Raw genomic sequence first — 27,579 nt, 5'->3', positions numbered from 1 at the left:
GGTCAGGTTAATCATGTATGAGGGACATGTAGACCTTGCAAGGGTTCCACATGATATACCAAATATTTTCCTATCGAATTTTGTACTCGCAATAAGTAAGAAATTCACATGACTATAAAACTATACTGTGTATTTAAGCAGTCACTGGACCTTGAAACTGAGGTAAAAAAAAAATTACATATAGGACAATGGGAAACTTCATAGTATGAGGTATGGATATGCAAAAGCCTCCAGGTCTTCTACTTTCTCAAATGTTAAAGCTACACAAATAGTTGATGCAGCCAGGTTTGGCATTCTCCAACTAGCACAGCAGGTGAAACAAAAAATATAAGTCCAACAACTAGAAAGTCAAATGAAGACTTAAAATTTAAGCTGCTCTGTCATAAAGCAAATGGTACTTTCATTGCTATGTCATATACATTTAACCCATCTTTTTATTTTATTGTTCAATATTGAGATTAAATATCACCAGAAACAAAATTATACTAATCATACATTTATTCAGACCAGCTGATATATGAAATGTTAGTTTCATTATACTCTTTTGTCATCTGTACATTTTGCATCTTATGATCTAGTCACAAATGATATTTCAATACATGAATGTTGCCTGGCTGGATGTCTCCTTTACAGTGCTCGATTTAACTCATTTGATCATCAGCTTTACAGCATATCTCACAGGAATGTTTTTTGCATACATGTAGTTCCCAAATCACTCCTCAAGCTGTCCACTTCAAACACCTGAACATGATAAAAAAAGATATCATTATCATTATGCAAAACTTGAGGTGGTCTAATGATCACATAAACCCCTCTTCCAGCAATTGATGGGTTATGATTTTGTTCATGTAGTAGCATATTGTAAAATGTATTTTTTTTTTCATATTTCAAAAGGTAGTATATATTTATATGTATAAATTTTACTTGAATACCCTAGAATAATCATTGGTGCCATACACCTTATCGTTAATTCCGGCTGACCCGGCCGCTTGAACTTTTGACACATACAACAATCACTTTTCCATTGTGGTGTCAGATATTTTGTTTTATGACGATAAATTTTTACGGGAACCTGTGTGATATCAAGTTATGGCGGACAAATAGCGATAAGGTGTATTTAGTACAAGCCTAATTTAACCAATGTGCTTAGTGTGTCCCCACACATTTTATTTTTACCAATTCTCACCCTGCAGCTTTGTGTGTGCCTACACAATTAATATTACAATTGCTCACCTTGTATCTTGGTGTGTCCCCAAACATCTCACACAACAATACCTTGCACCACACTGTACACATGTGTAATTGGAGGTAAATGTTACAATAGTCAAGGAAAAGTAATAATATGAATCTTTGTAGATCACTTTTATAAACATATGAGCCGCGTCAGAAATAAATCTACCTTATACAAGTGAATGTTTGTATATGTGAAAGTCTTTGATTGACTTGGAACATTCAAATATGAATAAAAGATTAATTTTGGTAATTTCTAATAAATAAGAATATGTGTCTGTAGAATATCATGGTCCACATGTACTATCAAATTTCTGTGTTCAGCCAACCATGAAATCAGGGTCAAAACCATAATTGTGCATATACAGTAAACTGTTTGTTTAAAAATGAACATGTGTACCAATTTTCATATTGAAGACACAAACTAGGAGGGGCATAAAAAGTGTGAGACAATTGTGAATGCTTAGTTGACTATGATATCATAAAAATATTTACTGGAACATTTAGTCCCAAATAAAAAAGTCTGTGTTGTTGAAATCATTTTTTTTATACTTTGGGAGTGAATACCAATTGTTAATTCTATTGTGCTTCATTCAAATGAATGCTTGCAATTTTCAAAATGTGTCCATAGTACACGGATGCCCCACTCCCACTATCATTTTCTATGTTCAGTGGACCGTGAAATTGGGGTCAAAACTTTAATTTGGAATTAAAATTAGAAAGATCATATCATAGGGAACATGTGTACTAAGTTTCAAGTTGATGTAACTTTAACTTCATCAAAAACTACCTTGACCAAAAACTCTAACCTGAACTTTGTACTATCATTTTCTATGTTCAGTGGACCATGAAATTGGGGTCAAAACTATAATTTGGCATTAAAATTAGAAAGATCATATCATGGGGAACATGTGTATTAAGTTTCAAGTTGATTGGACTTCAGCTTCATCAAAAACTACCTCGACCAAAAACTTTAACCGGACGGACGAATGCACAGACGGACGGACAGACGAACGGAGGTACAGACCAGAAAACATAATGCTCCTCTACTATCGTAGGTGGGGCATAAAAATGATAAAAAGGATATCCACAAACTGCACAAAAATGTCTCTCAGGAAATCTGGATGCTGGAATTTGTGCAGATAGATATGAAGGTCCTTCTTTTTCAAATCTTTGCTGGAATTCATCATGGAAAGAAAGAAAATACAAAAATAGCAAGAAAATCATTAGTCTTAAACAAAAACAAGCAAAAGGTTTAGATTTTTATGTCATCTCAGCATAATCCCTTTTTTTCTGAAGCATTTTTCTGTGTAATATTGTTGTTGTGTGTTACTGTAAGTATTGGTATTTGATGTCGTTGTATTTTGAAACACCAGAAATAATTTAATAGAGTTTTTAATGACAGAAATATTTTTTTTTAATGACAGAAATAATTTAATAGAGTTTTTAATGACATAAATAATTTAATAGAGTTTTTAATGACATAAATAATTTAATAGAGTTTGTAATGACATCACAAGTGTTTGAATGCATCAGAACTAGTTGATATGTCTGCTAGATATTTTTATATATATTTTGTCATTAGATGTCTACTTTTATTACTGAATTTAAGTTTCAGAGAATTATAGGTCCATCATTAACCCTTGATGAACATACTCCTATCAAAGTCTTTCATTTGAGGATCAAACCCACAACCTACACTTGGGAAGCACACTACCAAGAAACCACAAAGGGGGTCTGTAGTCTGAAGTCAACTATATCTTACATAAAACTCAAATATCAATCAAGGACAAAACTGTAGTAATAAATTTCAAGACCCTTAATTCAAACATAAGTGCAAATATCATAATTGTTTCTCTGCAGCTAAAATGTGTATAATGATCAAATAATCTCCCCTTTTCAAAATCTTGTGTGTGCTTTTGAAAGAAAAAAAATGGGCTACTTAATTTTGTATGGTCCCATTATTTCTCTGCACAATATATACTCACATCTTCCTCTAAAAGAGCAGCAAAACTTTTCTTGTATCTAAATTTGAAATGGTCACTCCTACTTTTCCTTTGTCTTTTGGTACCTGATCCCTGTTGTTGGACTGGGGGGAAAAAATGTGGATGCATTATACACACACATTACTTGATAAAACACTAATATTGAAATATGAAGATGTGGTTTTTAATTGCCAATGAAACTAGAGTACTATCAACCAGAGTTCAAATGAGGTGAATGTTATCAATTACAGGCAACCTTACAAGTCTTCAACAATGAGAACAACCTATACTGCATAGTCAGCTAGAAATGTGAACAATTAAAAAAAGAGCACCAACTGCATTTAAATGTATATAACAAAAGCATATGATATGTACATGTATATATGTACTAAACAAACACTATGATGAATTTTCACTTTTGATGAGTGTAACTTATATAAGCTATGCAGTGTTAATGTTTCGTACTGCAAATATTCCCCATAACCTAACAAGTTTCTGACTTAAATCTTAACATGAAAACTATACAACAGTTTCAAAGTCAATACACTAATATAGACTAAGGGACCAAAGCCATGTAGCCTCCATAGATATCAGTCTTGCTAATGCAGATACAACTACATACCAAATATCATCTGCAGTCTTTATGATGAACTGTTAAATCTACAGGCCCAGAGCTCAATTTTTGAAATTTTTTAGTTAGATTCTGTTGGCCTGTAGATATGATTTTTACAGGCCCAAGAGCAATTTTTCAAGCCTGGGCTGCCACTTAGCGTGAAGACTGGATGTCATCTACTTATGAGAAGTGTTTTTTTTTTAATTTGACCTATTTATATCAAAATTATTAATATGTTAACTATGCAAGAGTACAAGATTCAACAAACCATGATTGATCAATGAAGCCATATACATTGTGCCATTTCAGGCCTTTTATAGCTGACTATGTGGTATGTGTTTTACTCCTTGTTGAGGCTAAATGGGGAACTATAGTTGTTATGTTCTATGTCATTTGGTCTTTGGTGAAGAGATGTCTCATTGGTAATCATACCACATCTCATTTTGATATTATAATGACGAATGACTTCCAAAGAAGAGTATGCATTTTGAATAAATTAGTACTATTTCATACAAGGAATACCAAAATCTTATTAAACATACAACATGTACAATGTATGAGTATTTACCTGCCTCCATTGACTCTTCAAACTTAGGAGCTTTTTTGCTCATTTTCAAATCAGCATGTGGATCATCTTGAAAGTTATCAGACTCCAGTGCCTCCAATGCTTTTCTCTGTCTTCTTCTACGGGCAGCATCATCAAGGACTCTTTTTTGCTGAAGATCTTTAACTCTACCTACAATGAAAAACTAGTCCGTTGAATGAAAAACATATACATGATATATGGCTGTCCAAATCTGCTTGTGTTTCTACATTTTTTACATGTACATGAAGTTAACACATTTTAATTTGGTGTAAACCTTGCTTGCAGTTAATGTAATCATTCCAAGGGCTTTAGTCATTTTTGTATGATACCAAACACTGACCATTCTTTGAATAAATCATAGCATAATAGGAATTAGGTAATTATTCAATTGGCTTACAAATACAAATACAAATATTTTATTGGCACAAACTCAATTACAATGATTGGCAATGGCCCATACAACTAGTATACAAATAGTAATGATGCAGCAATTAAACAATACTGAGGGCCCTCATGGGGTTTTTGATTATGTGATTACTTGGCCGTTTTTTTAATGATTATTTGATTATTAAGCCAAATATTTCATGATTATTTGATTACCTAGGACTGTATTTTTAGTTTATGATTATTTGATTACTAAAGATAAGCAAATATTTAATGATTATGTGATTATATTGGCAAAAAAATGGTGATTATGTGATTACTAGGACCCCCCATGAGGGGCCTCAATACTACATAGCATATCATTGGGCACATTTCGAACAATGAATTGTGCAGTTATAAATATCAATATATATACATTTGTAGGTTAATTTGTAAGAATAGACTACTGACATAAGTATATTGTATGTTATAGCTTCAAATTGTTCATATTACTCATTTATAAGGACATTTTTCCTTAATCAATTCAATTCAATTCAATTCAATATTTTATTTACGTCTCACCTTATGTATAAAATTCAAATGATTGATTAATAAAAGATGATATTAATCTAAGTGTTTTTCTACACTTGTTAGTAAGTAGTTGTTTGATATATTCATCCTCAGTTTTGGATTGTTTGTCATAATTTTTAAAATAGGACAATTTTGATATAAGAACATTTCTTTGTGATTCATATTTTGTGCAGTGCAAGATAAAATGTTTTTCATCTTCTATATTTTTATTATGACATAATTTTACATGTAGCTGTACAACAAAAAAATGTGTGTACTTTCTTTTTCTTTTCAGTATTTTAATGATTGCATTTTATTTGATTTATTAATTTAAATTACTTTTTTAAATACCTTGTAATCCTGATTAATTTTTGATAACATTCTATATTTTAAAAATTAAAAAAAAAAATCTCAAATTGTGTTTTGGGTCAATACATCATGTATTAAAATTAAATGAGCATTTTTGCTATTCATATCTAACATCTTTAATATAGAACTTGTTAACATAGATTTGTTTACTTTCAGCATATTGCGATATATTAAGAATTTGAATGTAATCTAATACTAACAAAATGTTATTTAAATAATTTGGAACCTTTAATTTATTCTGACATAAATTTCTAATTTTTTTTTTCATTTCATTTGGTGACAAGTATTACAAAAATTATACAGTTGCTAGCGATATAATTTTCTGAAACCAACAATTTTCAAAGTTTATAAATCTTTAATGCCTTTAAGGTTCATCATAACAAATGGACAAATATGGCCGTATTTTCACCTCTAAAACTCCTCAGTGTACATACTTACCTGTGAAGTTTGGAAAGTTTTAAGTCCTGGCATCCACTAGATATATGAAAGTTAAATGCATTCTGTGCTTCAAAAAGAAAAAATAGTTTTGGGATTTTGATGGTCATTTTTTTTTCCTTCCTGCAGAAGATGTAAAAATAAACAAACACCTGAAATACTTTGATACTGTCCACTCAGATAAACTCGTTAAATCACCTATAAATGTGTAGATATCTATTGGGCCAACCTTAAAAATATGTTTGTTTGCAGTTTTCCGACTGTACCTTCAGACTGAAGGGTCGGTAGGTAGGAAAAATATTTTATTTTATCAGCCAAAATATAGTTTAAACAAGCAGTTACATTTGTACACTAAACCAAGTTTCTTGTGAAGAAAAAAAAACATTTTAAAACAACAAACACTGGACATGCTGAAAACCAACATCAAATGAACAGGCATTTTCTGATAAAAAAACTTTTTAACCAAAACTCAAACTTTAACATAGTGTCATTATCCAATTTATGACATAAAATATGGTATAATTATTAAATACTGGAACACTTATAAACAAGGAATGTCATTATGAGGGGGAGGACAGGGGTAAGGGAGACCGGGAGAAAGGGGGTAGGAGAAAGGAGAAAGGGGGTGGGAGAAAGGAGAAAGGGGGTAGGAGAAAGGAGAGGAAGGCTGGGAGAAAGGAGAAAAAGTTGGAGAAAGGAGAAAAAATAAACTATCTCTCCTTTTAAGACTAGAACTGTTTTAAAGAAATATATTCAGACATGTATGCTTTTTGACTAGAATGTTTTCATGAGTAGAGCTAGTATTTTCATCAGAAAAATATAGATATTAAAGATTTATCAGACAATGTATTAAAGAGTGTATTTTTAATAAAAAAAATAACCATTGAATCTAAAAAATTCCTCAATTGAAAAAAGGCAACTTGAAAAAAAAGTATTAAGACATTCGACTGTTTTCATATTTCTGACAATATTTAATTATATGTAATAAGGTTATATTTTTGCCAGGCTTTAATGAAAACCAAAGAAATCTAAAGTTTGGGGTGAAATCCATAGCACCCCATTAAAAGTAAATGGTCTGTACTGAAATGTTTTTAATGCATAAAAAAAATTGGCAGCATAGCTCCAAAGGACATGTTTTAATGGAATTCACACAGGCCACACAGTTTGGGTATATTTAATATTGTAAGAAAGAGAATAATTGCAATGAGTGGGGCAGCCCCCATTATCCTAAAGGAGCATACTCATTGCAATCGAAGATAGATTTAATATAGAGAGAGTATATTTATTTTTCAAGCTAACCATTCATTTTCTCTACATCTTTGTGTAGTTAGGGTTGTTTCTTATTGATTTGGCATGATCTATATCCATTAACATTTCAAATGAGCCCTTCCTCCGTACAGGCGTGTTTACAGATATCCATGAAGATTTATGTCACGGAGGAGTGGTTTCATCTTTGTCGTCTTCACAACGATTTGTAGAAAATATGCCATACTTCAAGCTGCTGTCGAATTATTTAACCACTGAAATTGGTTCCATAAAGTCAGGCTCCACAGATTCTGTACCCGATTTGTTTGAGACAGCCGAATGGTTATCGTGTCAGTTAGGCAGCAACCATTTGATTTTCTGGGGGGGGGGGGGGGCTATGGTTTTTTTTTGGAAAAAAAAGTTTGTTTCCAGTTTTTGGAGAAAATAATAATTTGTTTTTGATTCTGAGAAAAAAAAATTGTTTGTTTCACCCTCAGCTGCCACTATATGTAATGCTAAAATTGAAAGAAAAAAAATGTTTTCGGTTTGTCGCGAAAAAAATAGATTGTTTTTCGCCGCCGCAGGCGAAAAAAAAAGTTTGTACAGAAAAAAAAACCATAGCCCCCCCCCCCCCGAAAATCAAATGGTTGCTGCCTTACGAATATCCGATATTCATAACTGACACGATAACCATTCTGTCTCAAACAAATAATCCGCTGCATCATCGTCAATGATATCATCACACATCATTACATGTGCCTGAATCTGTATAAACAGTTTACTAATAAACTTTTTTGTTTGTTATTTGTCTTAAATTGACACGAGACGACAGCGTAAAGTACTCCCCCGTGACTTAATGGATACCTGTAAACAATTTCCATGTGCTTTATCATTAAATGGTCACATAAACGCTTGACGGGAATCTAAGAAAAACCGAACTTGAAATGCGTAATTGACCCAGACTTTAAATCATTTCCGGAAAGGACCGAAAGTTCCGGATCGCGTCAATAGAAATATTAAAAAAAATTTCTTCAAATTTAAAGCAATAAAATTTTCACAGTCGGGAGGATTTTCAAGGGTCGGTCGGTAAACTGCAAACAAACAATATTTTAATTTAAGCCTTGTCCATGCCAATCAAGGACAAATAATACAAGCCAAACCAGTTCTTACCTGAGAGGGAGCATCTCAAAGTTATATCCCAACTTAGTTTATTTTTACACCTTATACAGGAAGGAAAAAAAATGCCCAGTAAAATCCAAGAAAGATTTCATCTTTCTGATATGCAAAATATATTTAACTTTTATATAGCTAGTGGATGCTAGGCCTTAAAACTTTCCAAACTGCACAGGTAGGAAGCAAGTTAACTCGTACCACGTTAACTCGTACCAAAAAAGTTAACTTGTACCACTGGGAAGTCGTACCATTCAGAACTCGTACCACTGTAAACTTGTACCATTAAAAATATATTAAAAAATACGATGTTTTATGGGTTTTTGTTTGTAAACTTAATAAAAATAAAGTTGAATTACTTGAATTTTATACTGGATTTTAATGAAAACTTAGACAAAAATAGACAATATTTTTTAAGCTTTATTGTTTAAACTGATCTTTCAAACTAGAACTTAATCCAGAAGAAAGTTAAACATCGCTTTAACTGTACCTTAAGTAGAATATATATATCCAAATTAAATTAATTAAAGCTGTAATCCATGATCAAAAATTGAATGCTATGTTCACAATTGTTGAAAGCCATGTGCTTTTTTGGCGGGAAACTTTGGGAACCCCTTAACAGGAAACAGTTACATTTCATTGTTATTTATAGACAGTAAGAATTTAATTTTGGAAATCATTTTGATTAACTGCTAAGATTTACTCATGAAAAATTAATATTTTCTTTGGCTGAAACTGATAATACTTTAATAATCTACATCTGCCACAGTATTTTCTATCCAATAGACAAGGAAAATTAGATACAAATTGTTCATTGTACTTTCAAATTATATAAATTTAACTTTGAGTAAAAGTAACATATATCATGTATATATTCATCATTAAACACCATTTAAATAAGTTGGTACGAGTTAGCAGTGGTAAGAGTTTGCATTGGTACGAGTTTTTTTTTTAATGGTACGAGTTGACGTTGGTACGAGTTTATAATGGTACGGGATAACTATAATTTCACAGGTAAGTCTGCACACAGAGTAACTTTTGAGTTGAAAATATGGCCATATTTGTCCATTTGTTATGATGAACCTTAATTTTTTTTTTAAAAGAAGGGAGAACGAACCAAGGGTGAACGGAATCTGTGGGAGAACAAACTCAGGGAGAGCATGTAATCAGGGCGAACGCACCCGATACCAGTGTATAGTGTCTATCATGTGTTGATACAAGTATTATTAATAATATTTTTTTTTCTTTGACGCCTTACTTCAAAGTAAGGCGTCAAAGAAAAAAAATATAATAGCCTTTCAAGACTATTATCCTACCGTAGTCTAAAATCGTTCATCGTGTTAGTTCGTTAGGTATTTGTGTTTGAACTTAACACACGGGGAAACTCCGCATTGACGTCACTACGCTACTTCCGGCGTAGAAAAACAATGTAGAATACGTTTTTTCTAAACTTTTGAATAAAAAAACATTTCTGAAGGTAAGTTTTCATTGTTGTTCTCAATTATTGCTAAAAAATGCCAAATTTCTAATGCCCGTTTCAATCCCGACTTCCGAATGTCTAAAAACATTCTAGAACTTCACAAAATCCCACTTCCGGCCTCCATTGCTTTGTGTACATTCCATTCAGCGTCATCAATCTTGTGGCAGGCAATACAGATCAAGCAAATCGTATTTTTAGGAATTTTAAAATGACATGCTCCTTACGTCTTTCGCGATTTTCCCGCGAAAAAAGCCCAACCAAAATGAAAGGAAAACTAATTGAAAAAACGATGCCCATGCCATAATTTTGTACAGGAATATAGAGTAGGTTAATGAAAAATAATTTACATTTATTTTTCATAGAATTTTCTTTTTATTCATTATAAAAAGATCGATAATCTGACCATCATGACTGTAGATAAATATTCATACAGAATTCCACTGATGTCAAAAGGGATGGCAAAAAAAGAGTTTTCCTGTTGAATAAAACCCAAAGTTATTGCAAACTATTTTGAAGCAATATCCCACAAAGAAATAACGTAATTGCCGTAGACTGGAAATTCCCTTAATTGACAGTAGAGCAATTTGATTGGGTAGAACGAATTGACATCACGTGATTTTGACGCCATTGAAATTTAAATGTAAACAAACAAGGTCAGAAGGTTCAGTATGGGACAGCATCGTACATTTAGTTACTGACAAATAATTATGAGTTACCAAGCTTGACAATGCATGGTAATAAAAAATGAAAGCTAAGTGTACAGAAAAAAATAAGAAAAAAATAGCCTTAGGATAACGACTTATCATTACACCTGGATATTAATTGAGAGTGTCTACTCAAGGTCTGAATAGTACCGGATCCTCTTTATAAATTTTGAATTAAAAGCGTGTGTTTTGTTTGTAAAAATGAAAGTTGTGTTACGATGTAATTGGTATCATTTAAGTCGCACTTAATAGTTCACTATTCACAAAATATTAAAACATTCTAACCCGACTCTCTTTTTTCTGCCATGTTGATTTCTAATGTTCAAATCAAGTATGGGTACGCTTTGGACAAATTCCGGAAACGCGATCTAGAATTCGGCATACAATAAAACTCATTTTCTTGCAGATGTCCCATGGGAGTATTAGCGTTCTGTTGCTTATAGCATGTTTAGCTAAAGCCTAAGGCCCTTTGTTTTTTTTTATTTTAACAAGTCATTCATTCTTTTATTTTCTGCCAGAGGTAGCCGTGGGAGACAGTGGCGGATCCAAAAAATTTCATAAGTGGGGGCCCACTGACTGCCCAAGAGGGGACCCGCTCCCGTCACGCTTCAGTGATTCCCTATAAAAGCAACCATTTTTTCCCAAAAAGGGGGCGGGCTCCCTGCCCCCCCCCCCCTAAATCCGCCTCTGGGCCTCAGTGATACTGTGGACTTACATTTATCAGAGACCTAGATAATAAAATCAAAATGACAGTGGCAACTGAGTATACGTATACGGTCCACACCGTACGCGTATGGTCCAAATACTCATAGACCTCATATGGTCTGGAACAGCTATATATTTTAATATAGCGATTTATAACGAGTTTTGTTATTTTACTGGTCTTAATTAAGGTTTATGTACCCTTCTGTAGCCATTTTTGTACGAACTTTTCAAACTTCAATTGTATCAAAACTACAGATATTATGAGTAATAGAGATAGGCCATTTTGTACATATTCCAAGGGGAAACTTGATGCAAAGCATTATTTTTTACTGTTCCATTGCATTTAATAAAAAAAGAGGACTTTGTGGCAAATAAATCAAGATTTTTATAGAAAATCCACAGCCTTTATCCTTGTTCTCTCATATTTGGCAATTTGATGACTGATAGATATAGGATTATTGCATGCAGTGCTAGCATTGATTTCCTTAAAACAAGTTTATAAATGTAGTTATTGGTTAAGACAAGTATAAATATGGCCAAAATCAAGTACACCTTTTAGGGTGCGCTCAACTTTAGTGACTCAGCACGAGGTGTTTTGGCATTTACAGGTTACTTAGAACTTTTTGTAAAAAATAAACACTAGCACATCATAGAAAATCAAGTGAGTAATTTATGTTTCAAATTTTATAACAAAAATCTCTGTATTAAAGGCTGTGGATTTTCTATAAAAATCTTGATTTATTTGCCACGAAGTCCTCTTTTTCTATCAAATGCAATGAAACAGTAAAAAATAATGCTTTGCATCAAGTTTCCCCTTGGAACCACAGGCACTTGTCTCAGAAAAAAAATTTCCTATATACCTTAATATATTAAGGTATATAGGAAATTTTTTTTCTGAGACAAGTGCCTGTGCTTGGAACATGTACTAAATGGCCTATCTCTATTATTTATTATATCTTTAGTTTTGATACAATTGAGGTTTGAAAAATTCGTACAAAAATGGCTACAGAAGGGTACATAAACCTTAAGGTTTATGACCCCTTCTGTATCCATTTTTTTACCGTGCGAATTTGTCAAACTTCAATTGTATCAAAACTACAGATATAATGAAAAATAGAGATATGCCATTCAGTACATATACCAAGTAGTACTAAAGGGGAAACTTGATTGAACGCATAAGTAATTACTGTTTCATTGCATTTACTAGAAAAAGAGTATTTTGTGGCAAATAAACCAAGATTTTTATAGAAAATCCACAGCCTTTAATACAGAGATTTTCGTTATAAAATTTGAAACATAGATTACTCACTTGGATGCTTTTCTATGATGTGCTAGTGTTCATTTTCTACAAAATGTTCCAACCAACCTGTAAATTCCAAAATACATCGTGCTGAGGCACTAAAGTCGTGCACCCGCAAAGGTGTACTTGATTCGGTCCATATTTTTATTTGTTTTAACTTATAACAGGGGCGGATGCAGGAATTTTCGAAAGGGGGGTGCTAACCCAGGGCAAAGGGGGGGGGGGGGGTACAGGGGGTGCAAAACATATGTCCCGATACAAATGCATTGATCGGCAAAAATAAAGGGGGGGTGCTCACCCCCGGAACCCCCCCCCCTGGATCCGCCACTGTATAACTACATTAATAAACTTGTTTTAAGGAAATCAATGCTAGCACTGCCTGCACTAATCTTATATCTATCAGTCATCAAATTGCCAAATATGAAAGTACAAGAATAAAGGCTGTGGATTTTCTATAAAATTTCCATATGTTTAACATTGAATCAACAGAAGGGTATATAATCCTTCAGATTAAAATAGCAGTACAGAAATTAGGATAAGAAAAAATACAGAAACATACACTTCACTATGAAATCTCAATACAAACATGGGTTTAGAAGTAAAAGGTCTTGTGAGACCCAACTTATTATCAGTATACAAGACCTAGCAAAATCATTGGCATATGGTAATTAAATAGATGTTATACTGACTTTTAGATTTTTCTAAAGCAATTGATAAAGCCCCCCATCAAATATTCGCCCAGAAATTAGATTTTTATGGTATTAGGAATCAAAATTTAAATTGGATAAATGATATATTAGCTGACAGGCAACAGCAGGTACTCTTAAATGGTGTTAATTCTTCTAAATTAGCTGTTGACTCTGGTGTCCCTCAGGGAACAGTATTGAGCCAGGGACTTTTTATACTATTAGTATAGAAAGTCCCTGATTAGGCACAACATTATTTTTGCTTTTTATTAATGATTTACAAGAACATGTAATTTGTAATGCAAGAATTTTTGCAGATGACTGTTTATTGTATATAGAAATGTAAATATGATAGTTCTGTGATGCACAATAACTTCAAAAAGATTTATCTAGTTTAGTACAATAGAAAGAGGACTGTCAAATGAATTTTAATCCTGAAAAATGTTATGTAATACATATTTCTAAAAAAAAAAGTAAAATTATATATTGCACAATCATGTTTTAGAAGCAGTAAAAGACAGTAAATATTTAGGTGTAACTATAAGCCATGATCTTGATAGGGGAACACACATATTAAACAATATTACCTGTAAGGCAAATAAAACCTAAGGTTTTCTTCGAAGGAACTTGAAAAACTGCACACGTAACGTACACATGACTTGTCCTTCCAGTCGTCGAATACTCTTTTCCTGTCTGGGATCCGTACAAAAAGCAACACATCACTCAGGTTGAGCAGGTACAGTGTAAGGCAGCCAGATTTGTCTTTAACGATTATAAAGACAGATCACCTGGAACAGTTTCCAACTTAATAAAATCTTTAGAATAGGAAGTTTAGAAATAAGAAGAAAAAAAGCTAGATTAACTATGCTATATTTATTTGCTAGTGAAAATACAAAAAATGATTCGTGTACTGATAAATGGTGTATTTACAGATCAAATGTTGTTAAGCTATTACTTTGAGTAATATATACTAATTTGGCTTTGTTTATCTATATGCTCTTCCTATTTATTTTTCTTCTCAAAATTGTTACTTGTGAGGTGTATCAACATTTATCAAGTACAGGATAAATGCGTTTAATTCAATCACAAGTCAAGTTTATTGCTATACAGCTATAAATAACACATATTTTAACATTAACATATTTTAAAAAAGACAACATGGTAACACTTATAATAACAACTCATCATAATAAAGACATTAACGAAATTATTGCGAACTAACAAATAAATTAAATATATATACAAAGAAAGTTTTATGTTCAATTGAAAGACTGAGAGTATTTACGAGTTTAACAGCATTTCGAAAAATGCATTTTGTTCTTGTTTTGTCCAATTATAAACACACAAAAAATGTTTTCAAGATATTGTCTTTATCTGTACGAAAGATTAATTTTCTATGTCTAATAAAACTGTTATCGGAGATATAGTAAAGGATCCTTCAATTTCTAACTTTTGGTCCGTCCAGTCGGCATATTCTGTCGCCGGTCAGAGTCTTTGTTATTTACAGTGGTCCATTTGTTGTGCTGTGTTTTGTTATTTACAGGCTTGTATCTCCTATTGCCAGAGGAAACATGGAAATATGTGAATTCCGCAGTGTTAAACACAGACTGTATATGTTTCTTTTCAGTTTTTCTGCTATAGGACTCGTACACTGGCATAAAGTAGGACAATTGGCGAGGTGTCTGGCCTTGAATTGTCCTCTGTAGAATTTTTGTAAAGCTCATGACGTATTGCCTGAAAAGAAATGTATAACCTCGTTATGATATAGTATCACAAGGAATTTTATTATACTTCACGTTAAAATGCCATATTTTGATTGGCTAATACGAGGGTGTCATTTTACTCTATCACATAGCTGAGAGGGTGACAATTTTTTTGAATGTTACCCTCTCGTCTCAACCAATCAAAAATCGACAATTTAAAGGACAATGGATTGAATTTACATCAAGTAGTTGAATACAATGCTTAAGTTTGACGTTTTGGATCAAATTTTATTATTTAACTGTCAAAATAAAAAAACCCAACATCTTGTTGTTTACATTTCTAATACTCGTAACGTTGTTATGTACGTGACGTCATAGAAAATCCTTTTGAAATAAAATTTATCTGTAAAAGACAAAAATGGTAGGACGTTTAGTATAATAAATTAAATAACACATAGCTGAGAGGGTGATAGAGCAGATTGGTACCCCTTGAAAAAGCATTGTCAACCTTGGCTTCGCCGCGGTTGACAATGTTTTCTCGGGGTACCAATCTGCTCTATCACCCTCTCAGCTATGTGTTATTTATATAGTGTCATTCTGGAACATTGTAGGGTATATGAAAAGGGGCGGTAAGAACATAAGAATATCTAAGAACCTATCACTGAAAAGGGAAGTCTACGGCGAAAACTTAAACCCAGCAAGTGAAAAAAGATTTCAAGTTAATTTAATTTGAAACTCCACTACACAATAGAAAATTGCGTTTCTGGTCTATTTGCACCAGGTAATATTTTAAGAACAACAATATAAACCAGCTATCATCTATTATCAAAAGTAATTGTTTTTCATTATTCCATGAAAAGAGAGGTAGACGTGGTTGTGTTTTAATGAGAGAGAACACCATTACCGATTTTTTATACTGATATGATATAGACTATTTCGTTTTATATCAGTTTTTAAATTAGCAAAACAAACATTTTATTTTTAAAGATTTTAGTTATTTTTTTAAAAGTTATTTTTTTTCAAATGGCAGTAAGAGCACTGTTACGCCCACTAATCACTGAAATGAAGTTGTGTCGTTTTGCTTGAAACTTTGCGGATAACGTTCTTTAATTGAAATAAAAGCTTGCACATATTACACCGAACGTTTACTTCTTTCTTCTTCAAATAATTGTTCTATTTCTTTGCACGCCCTTGATTATTTTTTAACATGTATATATGAATAATCTATATTTCAAAATGTACAATTCTGTAAAATATTATTTCATTAATAAAATAAGGATTCAACACTTACTTGAACTTATAGCTTCTTTTTGATATACTATATCCTGGTTGACACTTAATAATATCGAATCCTCATTTAAATACTAGCCGATTTATATTCTAAATTTAAAACTTTGTCAATCGGTCAAATTTCAATAACCCTGACACACAAAGATAATATATGGACGAAATCCAAAAATAAGAACAGTTTTACGGACGTCAATTCTAAATATACTTACTTGGAAATTTCAATGTTAAACGGGGATAATTTTAACCAAAAAAGAAAGTAAATTGTAAACAGAAGATGTTCCCGATTATATTTAAGGTTCATTTTAGTTTAATCATGTCGTGGAAGTAATTTTTATGAATGCTACATAATTCATTTAACAAAATAACAAATGTTGGGATATGATATATGTATATGCTCTTGAATAATGATATATATGTACATTGATTCAGACCGTTAATTTAGAAATTAATTTTATTTCTTCGTTTTTTGTTATGTTTGATTTTTGTATAAAGGAGGGGGGGGACTTTTTACACACAAAAGTAAGCAGTTAAAAAAAAGGAAAATAAACGTGACAGAGATGATACCTCGGCGGCGTATTTGAACTTAGTACATTCAGCACAATGATTTTAAATTATAATTTGAAATGGTTGAAAGAAATATTTGATGCTCCCGCGATAGTCTTGATTTATCCATTAGGCCTATAATTGTCGTTTTAACGATGAACACTGAATAAAAAAACAGCTTTAACGCACATGTAAAAGTTGAAAGTACATTTTACTTAGACGAAGAATTGTATTCGCTAATTTGATGAAAGAATGAATTGCCTAGAGCTGATAGAAGAACAAATTAACTAGAAGCGACGGAAAAATTAACTAACCAGAGCCGATAGAAGAATTGATCGACTAGAGCCGACAGAAGGATGAATACAACAGAGACAAATGAAGACTGAGTACTACAGAATCCTGAGTGGTGTTCTCGAAAGTATCCTAAAATTCGTCGTAAGTCATAGATAAGACCGACTTTAGGATCGACTTAGGATCGACTTAGGACACTCTTAAGTTGCGTCTCGAAGCTATCTCAGACGTATCTTATGTAAGATTTCCTAAACATATCCTATGTGCGAAATCCTAAATAGTTAAAGTAATTGTTTGATAAAACATTTATTTGAGACAAAACCAATTAATGAAATTGTTTAAAAAATTTTGTAATAACAAGTATTTAATGAAATGCATGATGTTAAATGTAATTATAAAATAATATCTAAATAGGATTTTGATATAAACTGTAAAACAATTTGTTTTGAAATGAGAATATTGAATTCGTAGTGTCATCGTATCGTAAAAACACGAAGTTCAAAGTTTAAAATCATGCACAATTTCTTTATACGAGTTAATTACGGGGCGCCGAATGGGACTCGTGTGGTTTTGTGTAAAATTCAATTCTGTCATAACAAAATCATTTTTGTCTTACAAAACTATGTGCTACAGACTTGTTTTGTGAGAAATTCAATTTTGTGATGACAAAATTCATTTGTGTAGACAAAATTATTTTTTGTCATGACAAAATTCATTTTTGTAGACAAAATTCATATTTGTCATGACAAAAGTCAATTTTGTCTAAAAGGTATGCAAATATAAACATATTTGCATACAAAATTAACTTTTGTTACCTGATATGGAAATTAAATCACAAAAGTCAATTGTGTGAGGTAAGATTCAATTTTGTGAGACAAAATTGACTTTTGTGAGACAAAATTAACTTTTGTGAGACAAAATTGACTTTTGTGAGACAAAATTGATTTTTGTGAGACAAAATTCAATTTTGTGAGACAAAATTCAATTTTGTCAATTTTGTTGAGTCAAAAGTCAATTTTGTTAATTTTGTTGAGACAAAAGTCAATTCTGTCAATTTTGTTGAGACAAAAATCAATTTTGTTGAGACAAAAGTCAATTTTGTTAATTTTGTTGAGACAAAAGTCAATTTTGTTAATTTTGTTGAGACAAAAGTCAATTTTGTCAATTTTGTTGAGACAAAAGTCAATTTTGTGACGACAAAATTCATTTTTGTGACGACAAAATTCAATTTTGTAACAACAAAATTGACTTTTATGAGACAAAATTGACTTTCGTGAGACAAAATTGACTTTCGTGAGACAAAAATCAATTTTGTTGAGACAAAATTCAATTTTGTCAATTTTGTTGAGACAAAAGTCAATTTTGTCAATTTTGTTGAGACAAAAGTCAATTTTGTCAATTTTGTTTCGACAAAAGTCAATTTTGTCAATTTTGTTGAGACAAAATTCAATTTTGTCAATTTTGTTGAGACAAAAGTCAATTTTGTCAATTTTGTTGAGACAAAATTCATTTTTGTCAATTTTGTGTAACAAAAGTCGATTTTGTATGCAAATTAGTTCACAGAAACCAAACTAAACTAATTTGAATACAAAATTGACTTTTGTCGCCCAATTTTCATATTAGGTAACAAAATTCAAGTCTGTGTAACAAAAATGAATTTTGTCATGACAAAAGTGACTTTTGTCCGCTGATAGATAATTTTGTATGACAAAATTTTAAATTTGTAGTATGATACAAATTTTGTTAAACTGAACTTATTTTTGTTGAACAAAAGTCACTTTTGTCCGTACAAAATTGAATTTTGAGTACAAAACCACAAGAGTCCCATTCGGCGCCCCGTATTAATAACCGATGGTGCGTTGTTTTTTTCACGTAAAAAAATGAGAAAAAAGCATGCACAAAGTTAGGATGAAGATATGATGGACTTAAGACACTTAATTAGGTTTCCTAAAGTTAGGACGAAAAATGTGATATATCCTAAGTTAAGAGAGCTTCGAGAACACGACTTAGGACAAAGACTTGTCATAAGATGGTCTTAGGACACGTCCTAAACCTAAGATAGCTTCGAGAACACCACCCCTGGTTCCGCCGAAGAATGATAAAAAACTATTACAAAAGAAGAGTAAATACAACTATTACAAAAGAAGAGTGAATACAACTATTGAATAGACATAATTTAGTCATGTGATCGTGACGTCATCAACGTTTTTTCATGGTTTTCTATGGTTTAAAATGGAATTTAGAATTAAATTATAAGAAATGACTGTAATATTTTTTCTGTCTATTCGAAATAACATAAAAAATGTGGTGCACACTGTTAAATAACCCGCTACGCGCGTTATTCAGTGTGCACCAAATTTTTTATGTTATTTCTTAATAGACAGAAAAAATATTACAGTCATTCCTTAAATATGATTCGTCTAAACATCAGGCCAGTAATGTTAGATCTGTAAATTTGCTTTCGCAAATATTTTCTTCTTCCCTCGCCTGCATTTGAAATCATGCTACTGAGATATCGTGGCACCAGATCGCCTTGCACTTTGCCCGACTTGCTAGACCACGCGACCAACAATAATAAAGCTTTCGGTGGCCGTGTGTTACCTTTTCTCCTCAGTTTTAATTTAGCGTCGCAACACGGTACATGATATAACAGGCATGAAGATGGAATTGTTACAGATCAGATGAATTATCTAGTGTAAAGGATCCTACAAATTAATGTAAGATGCAGATGTAATGTCCGAATAATAGCCAACTTTAAATCTTACGGGCGATGGATCATATAATTATGATACAATACACTACAAAATAAAACAAAAGATCCAACAGACTTTCTCTGCAAAGTTTTTGGATAAACAGGTTAAGGATAGTTTCCCTAGAGAGCATTAATGAAAAAAACATATAGAACGGGTCCCTATCGTCACTTGTTTCCTGTAACTCATACTTCGGTACAGGACTCTCACAGTTTTCTGAAATTTATTCCTGCTTCCAAACATCAATATTGGGGGGAAAAAATACCAGCGTATTGATTCATGATAATTTGTATACCGATGATCGATCAAGATTATTATTTCAGTTTGTGAGAGATGTCTTTTCATGCAAAAATTTTATGAAACGTGAAAAATGTGTATTGCCTTCACCAATAACGTGCTGAATAAAATTTTAATTAAATATAAAATTTGTTAAATCGTGAAAATGTTAACTGCATGAAATAAACTCTTTAATATTCCACTCAAATGCAATTTGACGACTATGACCATGCAAGGACGTATAACTAATATACGTCCTTGGACCATGTGAGAAAAACATATACAGGACATTTGTCTTTTCGCTTTCCCGAGTTAAGATAATTATTAGAAATGTATTATTATACAACAATCTTGAAACTTACCGTTTTAGAGAAACCTGAACACCTTCAGGTCGCCGACATACAGTACTTTTTATGTTTTGGCAAGAGACGTGAATATATTTAGAAACAATGTTCCTATAACAATAGTGCGATGTATTTATATGTTATGTTGATAATGAGCTTATCTTATCGAAAATTATGTTGTTACACTTGTATACTATTACAGGTCTTTGCCTCGGAGATATTGATATTCAGACTTATCATTAAATTTCTTTCCCCGATACCAAGAAATATCATGTCGATTGAGAATATTACAGAATGGTATTACGTATTTATGTCCTTGAAACAACGAACCAATTTGTCGCATAACAGCACCAATACAGTGGCGGATCAAGAATTTTTCATAAGTGGGGGCCCACTGACTGACCTAAGAGGGGGCCCGCTCAAGTCACGCTTCAGTGATTCCCTATATAAGCAACCAAATTTTTTCCCAAAAAGGGGGGGGGCCGGGCCCCCTTGCCCCCCCCCCTAAATCCGCCTCTGCAATACTCAGTAAGAATTCTCTTCATGACAAAAGCCTTTATATGAAAGTTTTATCATTAGTTGGTTAATAAATCTATAAACTCCAAACTAATTATACTTCGTTTGTTCCGTATATATGTCTGATAAACCGGTTTAATTAAGACCACACAGCATTTGTCTCTAGAACAATGAATTTTATGTCCATCACTGAATCAGATAATGTGGTAGAGCTATATTTTTATGTTTTATGTTATTTAAGATTTTATGTTATTAGAATATATACTGGATATATTCTATTTACAGTTATTATAATTTGTAATATGCTAGTTTACTCAGGTAGAACATTTCTTATTGTTTATATCTTTTCTATTGGTCAGTATGATTTAGGCGGGAATCTTTTGTTTAACTATTCTTTGTTCTGGTCACTTGGCTAAAATATTTATATGAAGTGGTAGCCATTTTCTTCAGCTCTATTGGAAGTTGTTATATCTTTAATTTGATATTGAAATAGTCTAGGACTTTCATATTCTTTTATAAGGTCAGTTTATTACTAATATATTCATTACAATAACATTCCAGTTTTAATGTCCAAGAGTGAGTGATATACAAGTGTATAATTGTATGAATAGGTGACCGTATTATGAAAGGTGTGTGCGATTGATTAAATAGTAAAGTTATGTGTAAACTATTCATAACTTATAAAGTAATAAAGATAAACTTGATAATATAGTTTTATTTGTAAGATTTAATAAACTATATAAATTCTACATAAAACTGGTAAAAGTATGATTTATACTTTAATTTCTAGTAACATTAATATATAATCTATTTTAACAGTTTGTATGAGTGAGCGTTAAATGATTTTATACTTCTTTAAAGTTAATACAAGTAAATATTTGATTAACCTGATTTAAGGATAGATAACTCTGATTATTCTAATCTAGCAGTATAAATAAGGTTTCTATGATTTGAATATTTTGTCTTCAGGTTATATTATTGAAACAGAATGTAAACTGATTCAAATCAATCAGTTGGTGAAAAGACCTTTGCACTACATGTGAGGTATGTTTATATGTATACAGTTTGTATTGTTCATGTTACTTTTATGTTGCTTTGCTTAAATGTATTGTCTGCTTTGTGTAACTGTTGCAAAACGGAATGTCTTGTTTGCACTTACAATTGCGTGTTATTATTATGTTAAACTAACTATTTTTGGTATGATACTACAAGCGTAGCTATGTATTAGCTGTGAACTTAGTCTGTCGTTGCATATTTCACAATGCACTAAATACAGAGAAATATAGAATGTACTTATTTAATACAGAATTCGGAATGGTGTAATATCGTTTTGTGTAGCTTGTAAAACTATTATTTTAGAGGCCCCTCATGGGGGGGTCCTAGTAATCACATAATCACCATTTTTTTGCCAATATAATCACATAATCATTAAATATTTGCTTATCTTTAGTAATCAAATAATCATAAACTAAAAATACAGTCCTAGGTAATCAAATAATCATGAAATATTTGGCTTAATAATCAAATAATCATTAAAAAAACGGCCAAGTAATCACATAATCAAAAACCCCATGAGGGCCCTCATTTTAAGGGCAAAGGAAATCTACAGTTTTCTTCTATGCATATAGATATATTGATTTTATAGTAATTGATAATTACTACTGATTGAATTGTATAAGAATTATATTGTTATTATTTCAGGGTTATTTTTGTTAACTTAGAATATTAACATCAATTCTGATGAAATAAAGAACCTAAGACCTATCAACGTGTTTGTGTTTATTTAAATACATGGGAAGCAAGACTACAATAATATGAAAACTTATACAAAAAATTAGATTACTAATTGTTTACGATCATCAACTAAACAGACATTAACAGAAAAAAAGGATTAAAAAAAAAAAGACGACCCGAAAGATATTATTAGTTATCGCACCGCGGGTAAATTATCACGTTGTGATTGGTTTAAAGACGTCACGTGGAGACCCCCTATGAGACCGTAAAAAAGGGGGGGGGGGGTAGTAAATTTCATAGGGGGTTCATGACGCGTTAATGGTGACGTCATCTATTAATGTCGTTGTGTTTCATAGTTTATCTTTCAACATAACGCAGCAGAAAAAGTCCAGCGTGCGATAAATTCGTTATACGGCTAACTACTGACCCCTACGGACCATAGAGGGTGAATAAAATTCATAGAGGATTCGGCCACCGGCCTCATCCCCTATGAATTTTACTAACCCTCTATGGATCCGTAGGGGGTCAGTAGCGAACCATATAACTTATATTACATAGTGTGCTAGTGACCTCATACGGTATATAAAACCCCATATGAAATTTACTCACCCCATATATACCGTATTAGGTCACTAGCACACTATGTAACGAATTTATCTTACCGACTATCTTAACGTGTGAAATTTTGACTAGTGACCCATCAAAATGAGCAAGTTTTCAATAATGTTAGCATTAAGAAACTACTTCCATTGATCCTACAAAAACAGATACCAACAATAACAACTTGTTAGGTTTAAATGTGTTTTATGAATTTATTTCAATCTTAATCATCAATTTCTTCGTTTGTTGAAATCTTTACGATTTTTTTCTCAGTACCGTTTTGTTTTTATAAAGGAACGTAACACCACTACTAACCGTGTATGAAATAAGCCCCGCCTCCCTACTACCTTATATGGAATATAAAGGGACGTAACACCACTACTTACGGTGTATGAGATAAGCCCCGCCTCCCTAGTACTAACCTAATATCAAATATACACGATCTCCACGAGGGCGCTTTTACCCAATCACATTCCTAGAAATGTACAGGAGGTAAGATAATATTAGTTACATAGTGTGCTAGTGACCTAATACGGTATATATGGGGTCAGTAAATTCCATATGTCCCCGTATCGAATTTATTGACCCCATATATACCGTATTATGTCACTAGCACACTATGTAACGAATTTATCTTACCGACTATCTTAACGTGTAAAATTGAGACTAGTGACCGATCACAATGAGCAAGTCTTCAATACAGTTAGGATTAACATGATTAAGAAACTATATTTCCTTTGATCCTTCAAAATCAGATGCCAACAATGACAACTTGTTAGATTTAAATATGTTTTTTTATATGTGAATTTTTTTCACTTTATCATCACTTTCTTCGTCTGTTGAAACCTTTAAGATTTCTTCTCAGTACTGTTTTGTTTTTCTAAAGGGACGGTACACCACTACTAACCGTGTATGAAATAAGCCCCGCCTCCCACTAAACCTAATATCAAATATACACGGTTTCCACGAGGACGCTTTTAACCAATCATATTCCTAGAAATGTATAGGAGGTAAGATAATTAATCATATACACATACCAAAGGACTAAGACAGACTTTTGCACCATTCATTGTCGGAACTCTTTGGGATTTATAAATACGCAGCCACGACTTATCAGAATGGTAACGTTTAATCCGACAGTTTCCACCACTGCATCAAGTGAATTAAAATATTTCTCCACTCGAGACACTTTGATTTTAAAATTTAAATTGCTATAGGCTTGCCGACCTTTTTAAATATTTCAAATTTAACTGTTTAGAGTGAAGTTATCAAGGCTTTGAGACATGAGCAGACATAAAAATCAATGTCACAAAGTGTGACAAAACGTTATCAAGCTTGATGTCGAGCGTAAACAGTAAAAGAACGACAAACAGATTATCATAGAGTTTTCTACGTTTCGATATCGTAAATACCAGCCGCTTGTCACAATTGGACGTTTTTTTGCTCGTACGTTGTGCTAACTCACCAAAACTTCCCATAGTGGCTCGCGGCTGGTGTTTTAACATATCAGTGTGTAGAAAAGCTGATAATCTATACTTAAACAAAACAATTTGGTTTTTACATACAATTTATATTTTTTTGTATAGGGCCTTTTTTGCAACTTTATACAATGCAAATAGTTTGAGTTTACAGTTACTAGTATATATCAGAAATGTAAAAAAAAGTCTATAAATATTTTAATAAAACAAAAGAATGACATTTCTTCATATAATGTGTAAATACAAGGACCAACCGAGCATTCATAAACTGTCCGCATTAGATGATACAAGCAATATAGTTCGTGCTGAACTTTTGAAGTCATTTTCAACTTTATGATCTCGTATACTATATAGTTGTTATTCAATCGTATCGTCTTTTTAGAGTAGGAATGATCCACTTCATATGTACAAGAATGATTCCATGTGAAGAAAGATTGACATCAGAGATGTTAAACGTCATGACGTTCAAATACCTCTCTAAGACTTTTTTCCTGGACTAAACAGACATTTCATGTCGCCGTCGTCTCCGTTATTTACAGTAACATTCTGTTTCTTCTGTTCTGCATTAATATTTGATGGCTTTTGTGGTGGGTTGTCAGTAGAAACATGAAAATAGGCATATTCTGCAAAGTTGAAGACATGCTGTTTAGGTTTCTCTTCCGTTTTTCTGTTAAAAGTTCCGTACACTGGCATAAAGTAGGACAATTGACGATGTGTCTGACCTTTCATTGTCTTCTGTAGAATTTTTGTTAAGCTCATGATGTATTACCTGAAAAGAAAAGTATAAGCTTCATTGTAACACTAACTTTTCACAACACAAGCAATTAATTATTTCGGGAACGATAGAGTTTTCAAGGCATGATAATTTAACTTGATAATAACGCAGTTTCTAAATTTAAAAAAAGTGTCAATTTTCGAATTTCAAAATTAAATGGTCACAGAGTTGCTAGACTTTGTTTCATTGTCGTATAGCCCTTATATTACACATAGCATCAAGATTTTCTATATAAACAAGAACATGTGTGATATTGTTTTTCAGTTTGGAGGACATTTACATATATCATGTAATTTTCATAAAATTTCCGTGACCTTTTATACAATGAGATTATTGCATCATTTAAAGAAATAATTGCAGCTCTCGGTATTGAAAGTTTTATAATTCTTGAAATAATGGTAGTCATCGCCGATAACATTTGTGTCGCAAACATGAAAAAGTCTAACGATGGTATACACACGTCGCCATCTCTCTGTCTCATAGTGAATACCACATCTTAATTCGCAGTTTGTATACAGTAAATTAAGAATAGACATGGGAAGTATACGTACATAGTCGGAATATATAAAAATGTATTTGTATGAGCTTATGAAACAGGATGAAAAGCGAGGCTCGCCTAGCTTTTCTACTCTTTCATAGCGAGTACAAATACATTTTATATTTTCAGACAATGTACAAAATTGTTTTTATCCGGAAATTTAATAGTGTAAAAATACTTAATTAACGTCTTTAAGTTTTAGTTTCACACTTGTCAGCAAACTTGATTTTCCAACTATTTGACAGGTCCTATAGCACATATAAAACATTGTTAATATATGTGAACTGTCTACAATTTACCGTACTTTCTAAAACCGTAGTTATTTAAGTAATATTCATAAAAAAAATTAGCTATTTCGCTCCCAGCCGTTAGTTTAGTTAAAACACATTTTATTTGCTCAATTAAAGCAAATTGGATGAGATAGAAGTAAACCGCATTTATGAAGTCTTCTCCATAATTCAATATGAATCAATGTGTATGATGTTTTATAAGTTATCGATTTGTTATGAATGAATTTGAGTCTTTTTTTTACAATTTGTATTCTGTACAAGCAATTTGTATGAAGTCAAAACCTTAACCAAAATATGGTGAATTTGTTTGTACAATATTACTGTTGTCATAGTCAGTTATATCAGAGACATTTAATTTATTATATGATCTGGTTAAATTAAATACCAAAGTAGATTATTTTCATATAAAAACTTAAAAAAATAAAATTAAAATCAATCTACATACTTTTGCATGAAGGGAACAACCCTTCAACAGCACATTAATAAACAAATGTTGGAATAAAAATAAACAGATTGAAAATTGGTTATAACTGTCTCATTGAAAATTTCCATTTGACAAAATGAAAATACTCAGTGACAACAAATATTGGGAAGTACTGTATTGCGAAATTCTATATTTTACTATGACGTACGGTTTAAAAAAAATCTTTACTTTCTTTTTGTCGTGTGTTATCTGATGACAATACTGATATAAATTACTTTTTATTGAATATTTAAAGTAATTTTATGATTTAACGTTTTTAAATATCTTTTCAGAATGTGTAAATGGCCACCTATTTTTTTTAGATCCGTGTATCAGAATTATTTTTAGAATAGTTTAAGATTTTAAAGGTGTCGACATGTCACCGTACCCGGACCCATTATTCTGACTCCAAGCCGACCAGTCTTTGCTCTTACTCTTTATTCACACGTGCTTAGAAGAGAAGCAGCAAATTCTTTGGTTTGACTCGGCCGGGATCAGAACCGTCGACCTCCAACACTCGAGGCGAACACGCTACCACGAGACCACC

At 32.1% G+C, this 27,579-nt stretch overlaps 1 protein-coding gene and 1 long non-coding RNA gene across 4 annotated transcripts; both read right to left on the bottom strand.

Moving 5' to 3' along the window:
• Positions 1–480: 480 nt before the first annotated feature.
• On the bottom strand, positions 481–20,782 carry LOC143067622 (zinc finger HIT domain-containing protein 1-like). 3 transcript variants are annotated; one of them, XM_076241004.1, is made up of 7 exons: positions 20,657–20,782; positions 14,029–15,175; positions 4,397–4,564; positions 3,219–3,319; positions 2,318–2,406; positions 1,234–1,314; positions 481–741 (listed from the first exon to the last, which is right to left on the bottom strand). In XM_076241004.1, exons 2-7 carry the CDS (start codon positions 14,159–14,161, stop codon positions 720–722), a joined length of 594 nt encoding a protein of 197 aa, XP_076097119.1. In that variant the 5' UTR covers positions 14,162–15,175; positions 20,657–20,782; the 3' UTR covers positions 481–719. The 3 variants fall into 3 exon arrangements, with proteins under 3 accessions (XP_076097119.1, XP_076097118.1, XP_076097120.1); XM_076241003.1 differs by lacking the exon at positions 20,657–20,782 and adding an exon at positions 16,436–16,563; XM_076241005.1 differs by lacking the exons at positions 14,029–15,175; positions 20,657–20,782 and adding an exon at positions 11,036–11,120.
• A 4,365-nt stretch (positions 20,783–25,147) lies between these two features.
• LOC143067619 (uncharacterized) lies at positions 25,148–27,138 on the bottom strand. Its single transcript, XR_012975986.1, has 2 exons — positions 27,015–27,138; positions 25,148–25,735 (listed from the first exon to the last, which is right to left on the bottom strand). It is a non-coding gene; the product is annotated as an uncharacterized LOC143067619 (long non-coding RNA).
• Positions 27,139–27,579: the final 441 nt, after the last annotated feature.

Source organism: Mytilus galloprovincialis, chromosome 3 (genome assembly GCF_965363235.1).
Source record: "Mytilus galloprovincialis chromosome 3, xbMytGall1.hap1.1, whole genome shotgun sequence".
Taxonomy (NCBI): Eukaryota; Metazoa; Mollusca; class Bivalvia; order Mytilida; family Mytilidae; genus Mytilus; species Mytilus galloprovincialis.
The sequence above is the reverse complement of the archived record's forward strand: the minus strand, read 5'-3'. Positions and strand labels throughout refer to the sequence as shown.

Excerpts from the sequence above, each read along its gene's own strand:
- LOC143067622 (XM_076241004.1), bottom strand. The coding sequence starts at position 14,161 with ATGTGTTGCTTTTTGTACGGATCCCAGACAGGAAAAGAGTATTCGACG. Across the intron at positions 3,320-4,396 it reads TGAAGAGTCAATGGAGGCAG|TCCAACAACAGGGATCAGGT; the intron begins GTAAATACTCAT and ends TTTTCCCCCCAG. Across the intron at positions 742-1,233 it reads GGGACACACCAAGATACAAG|GTGTTTGAAGTGGACAGCTT; the intron begins GTGAGCAATTGT and ends TATCATGTTCAG.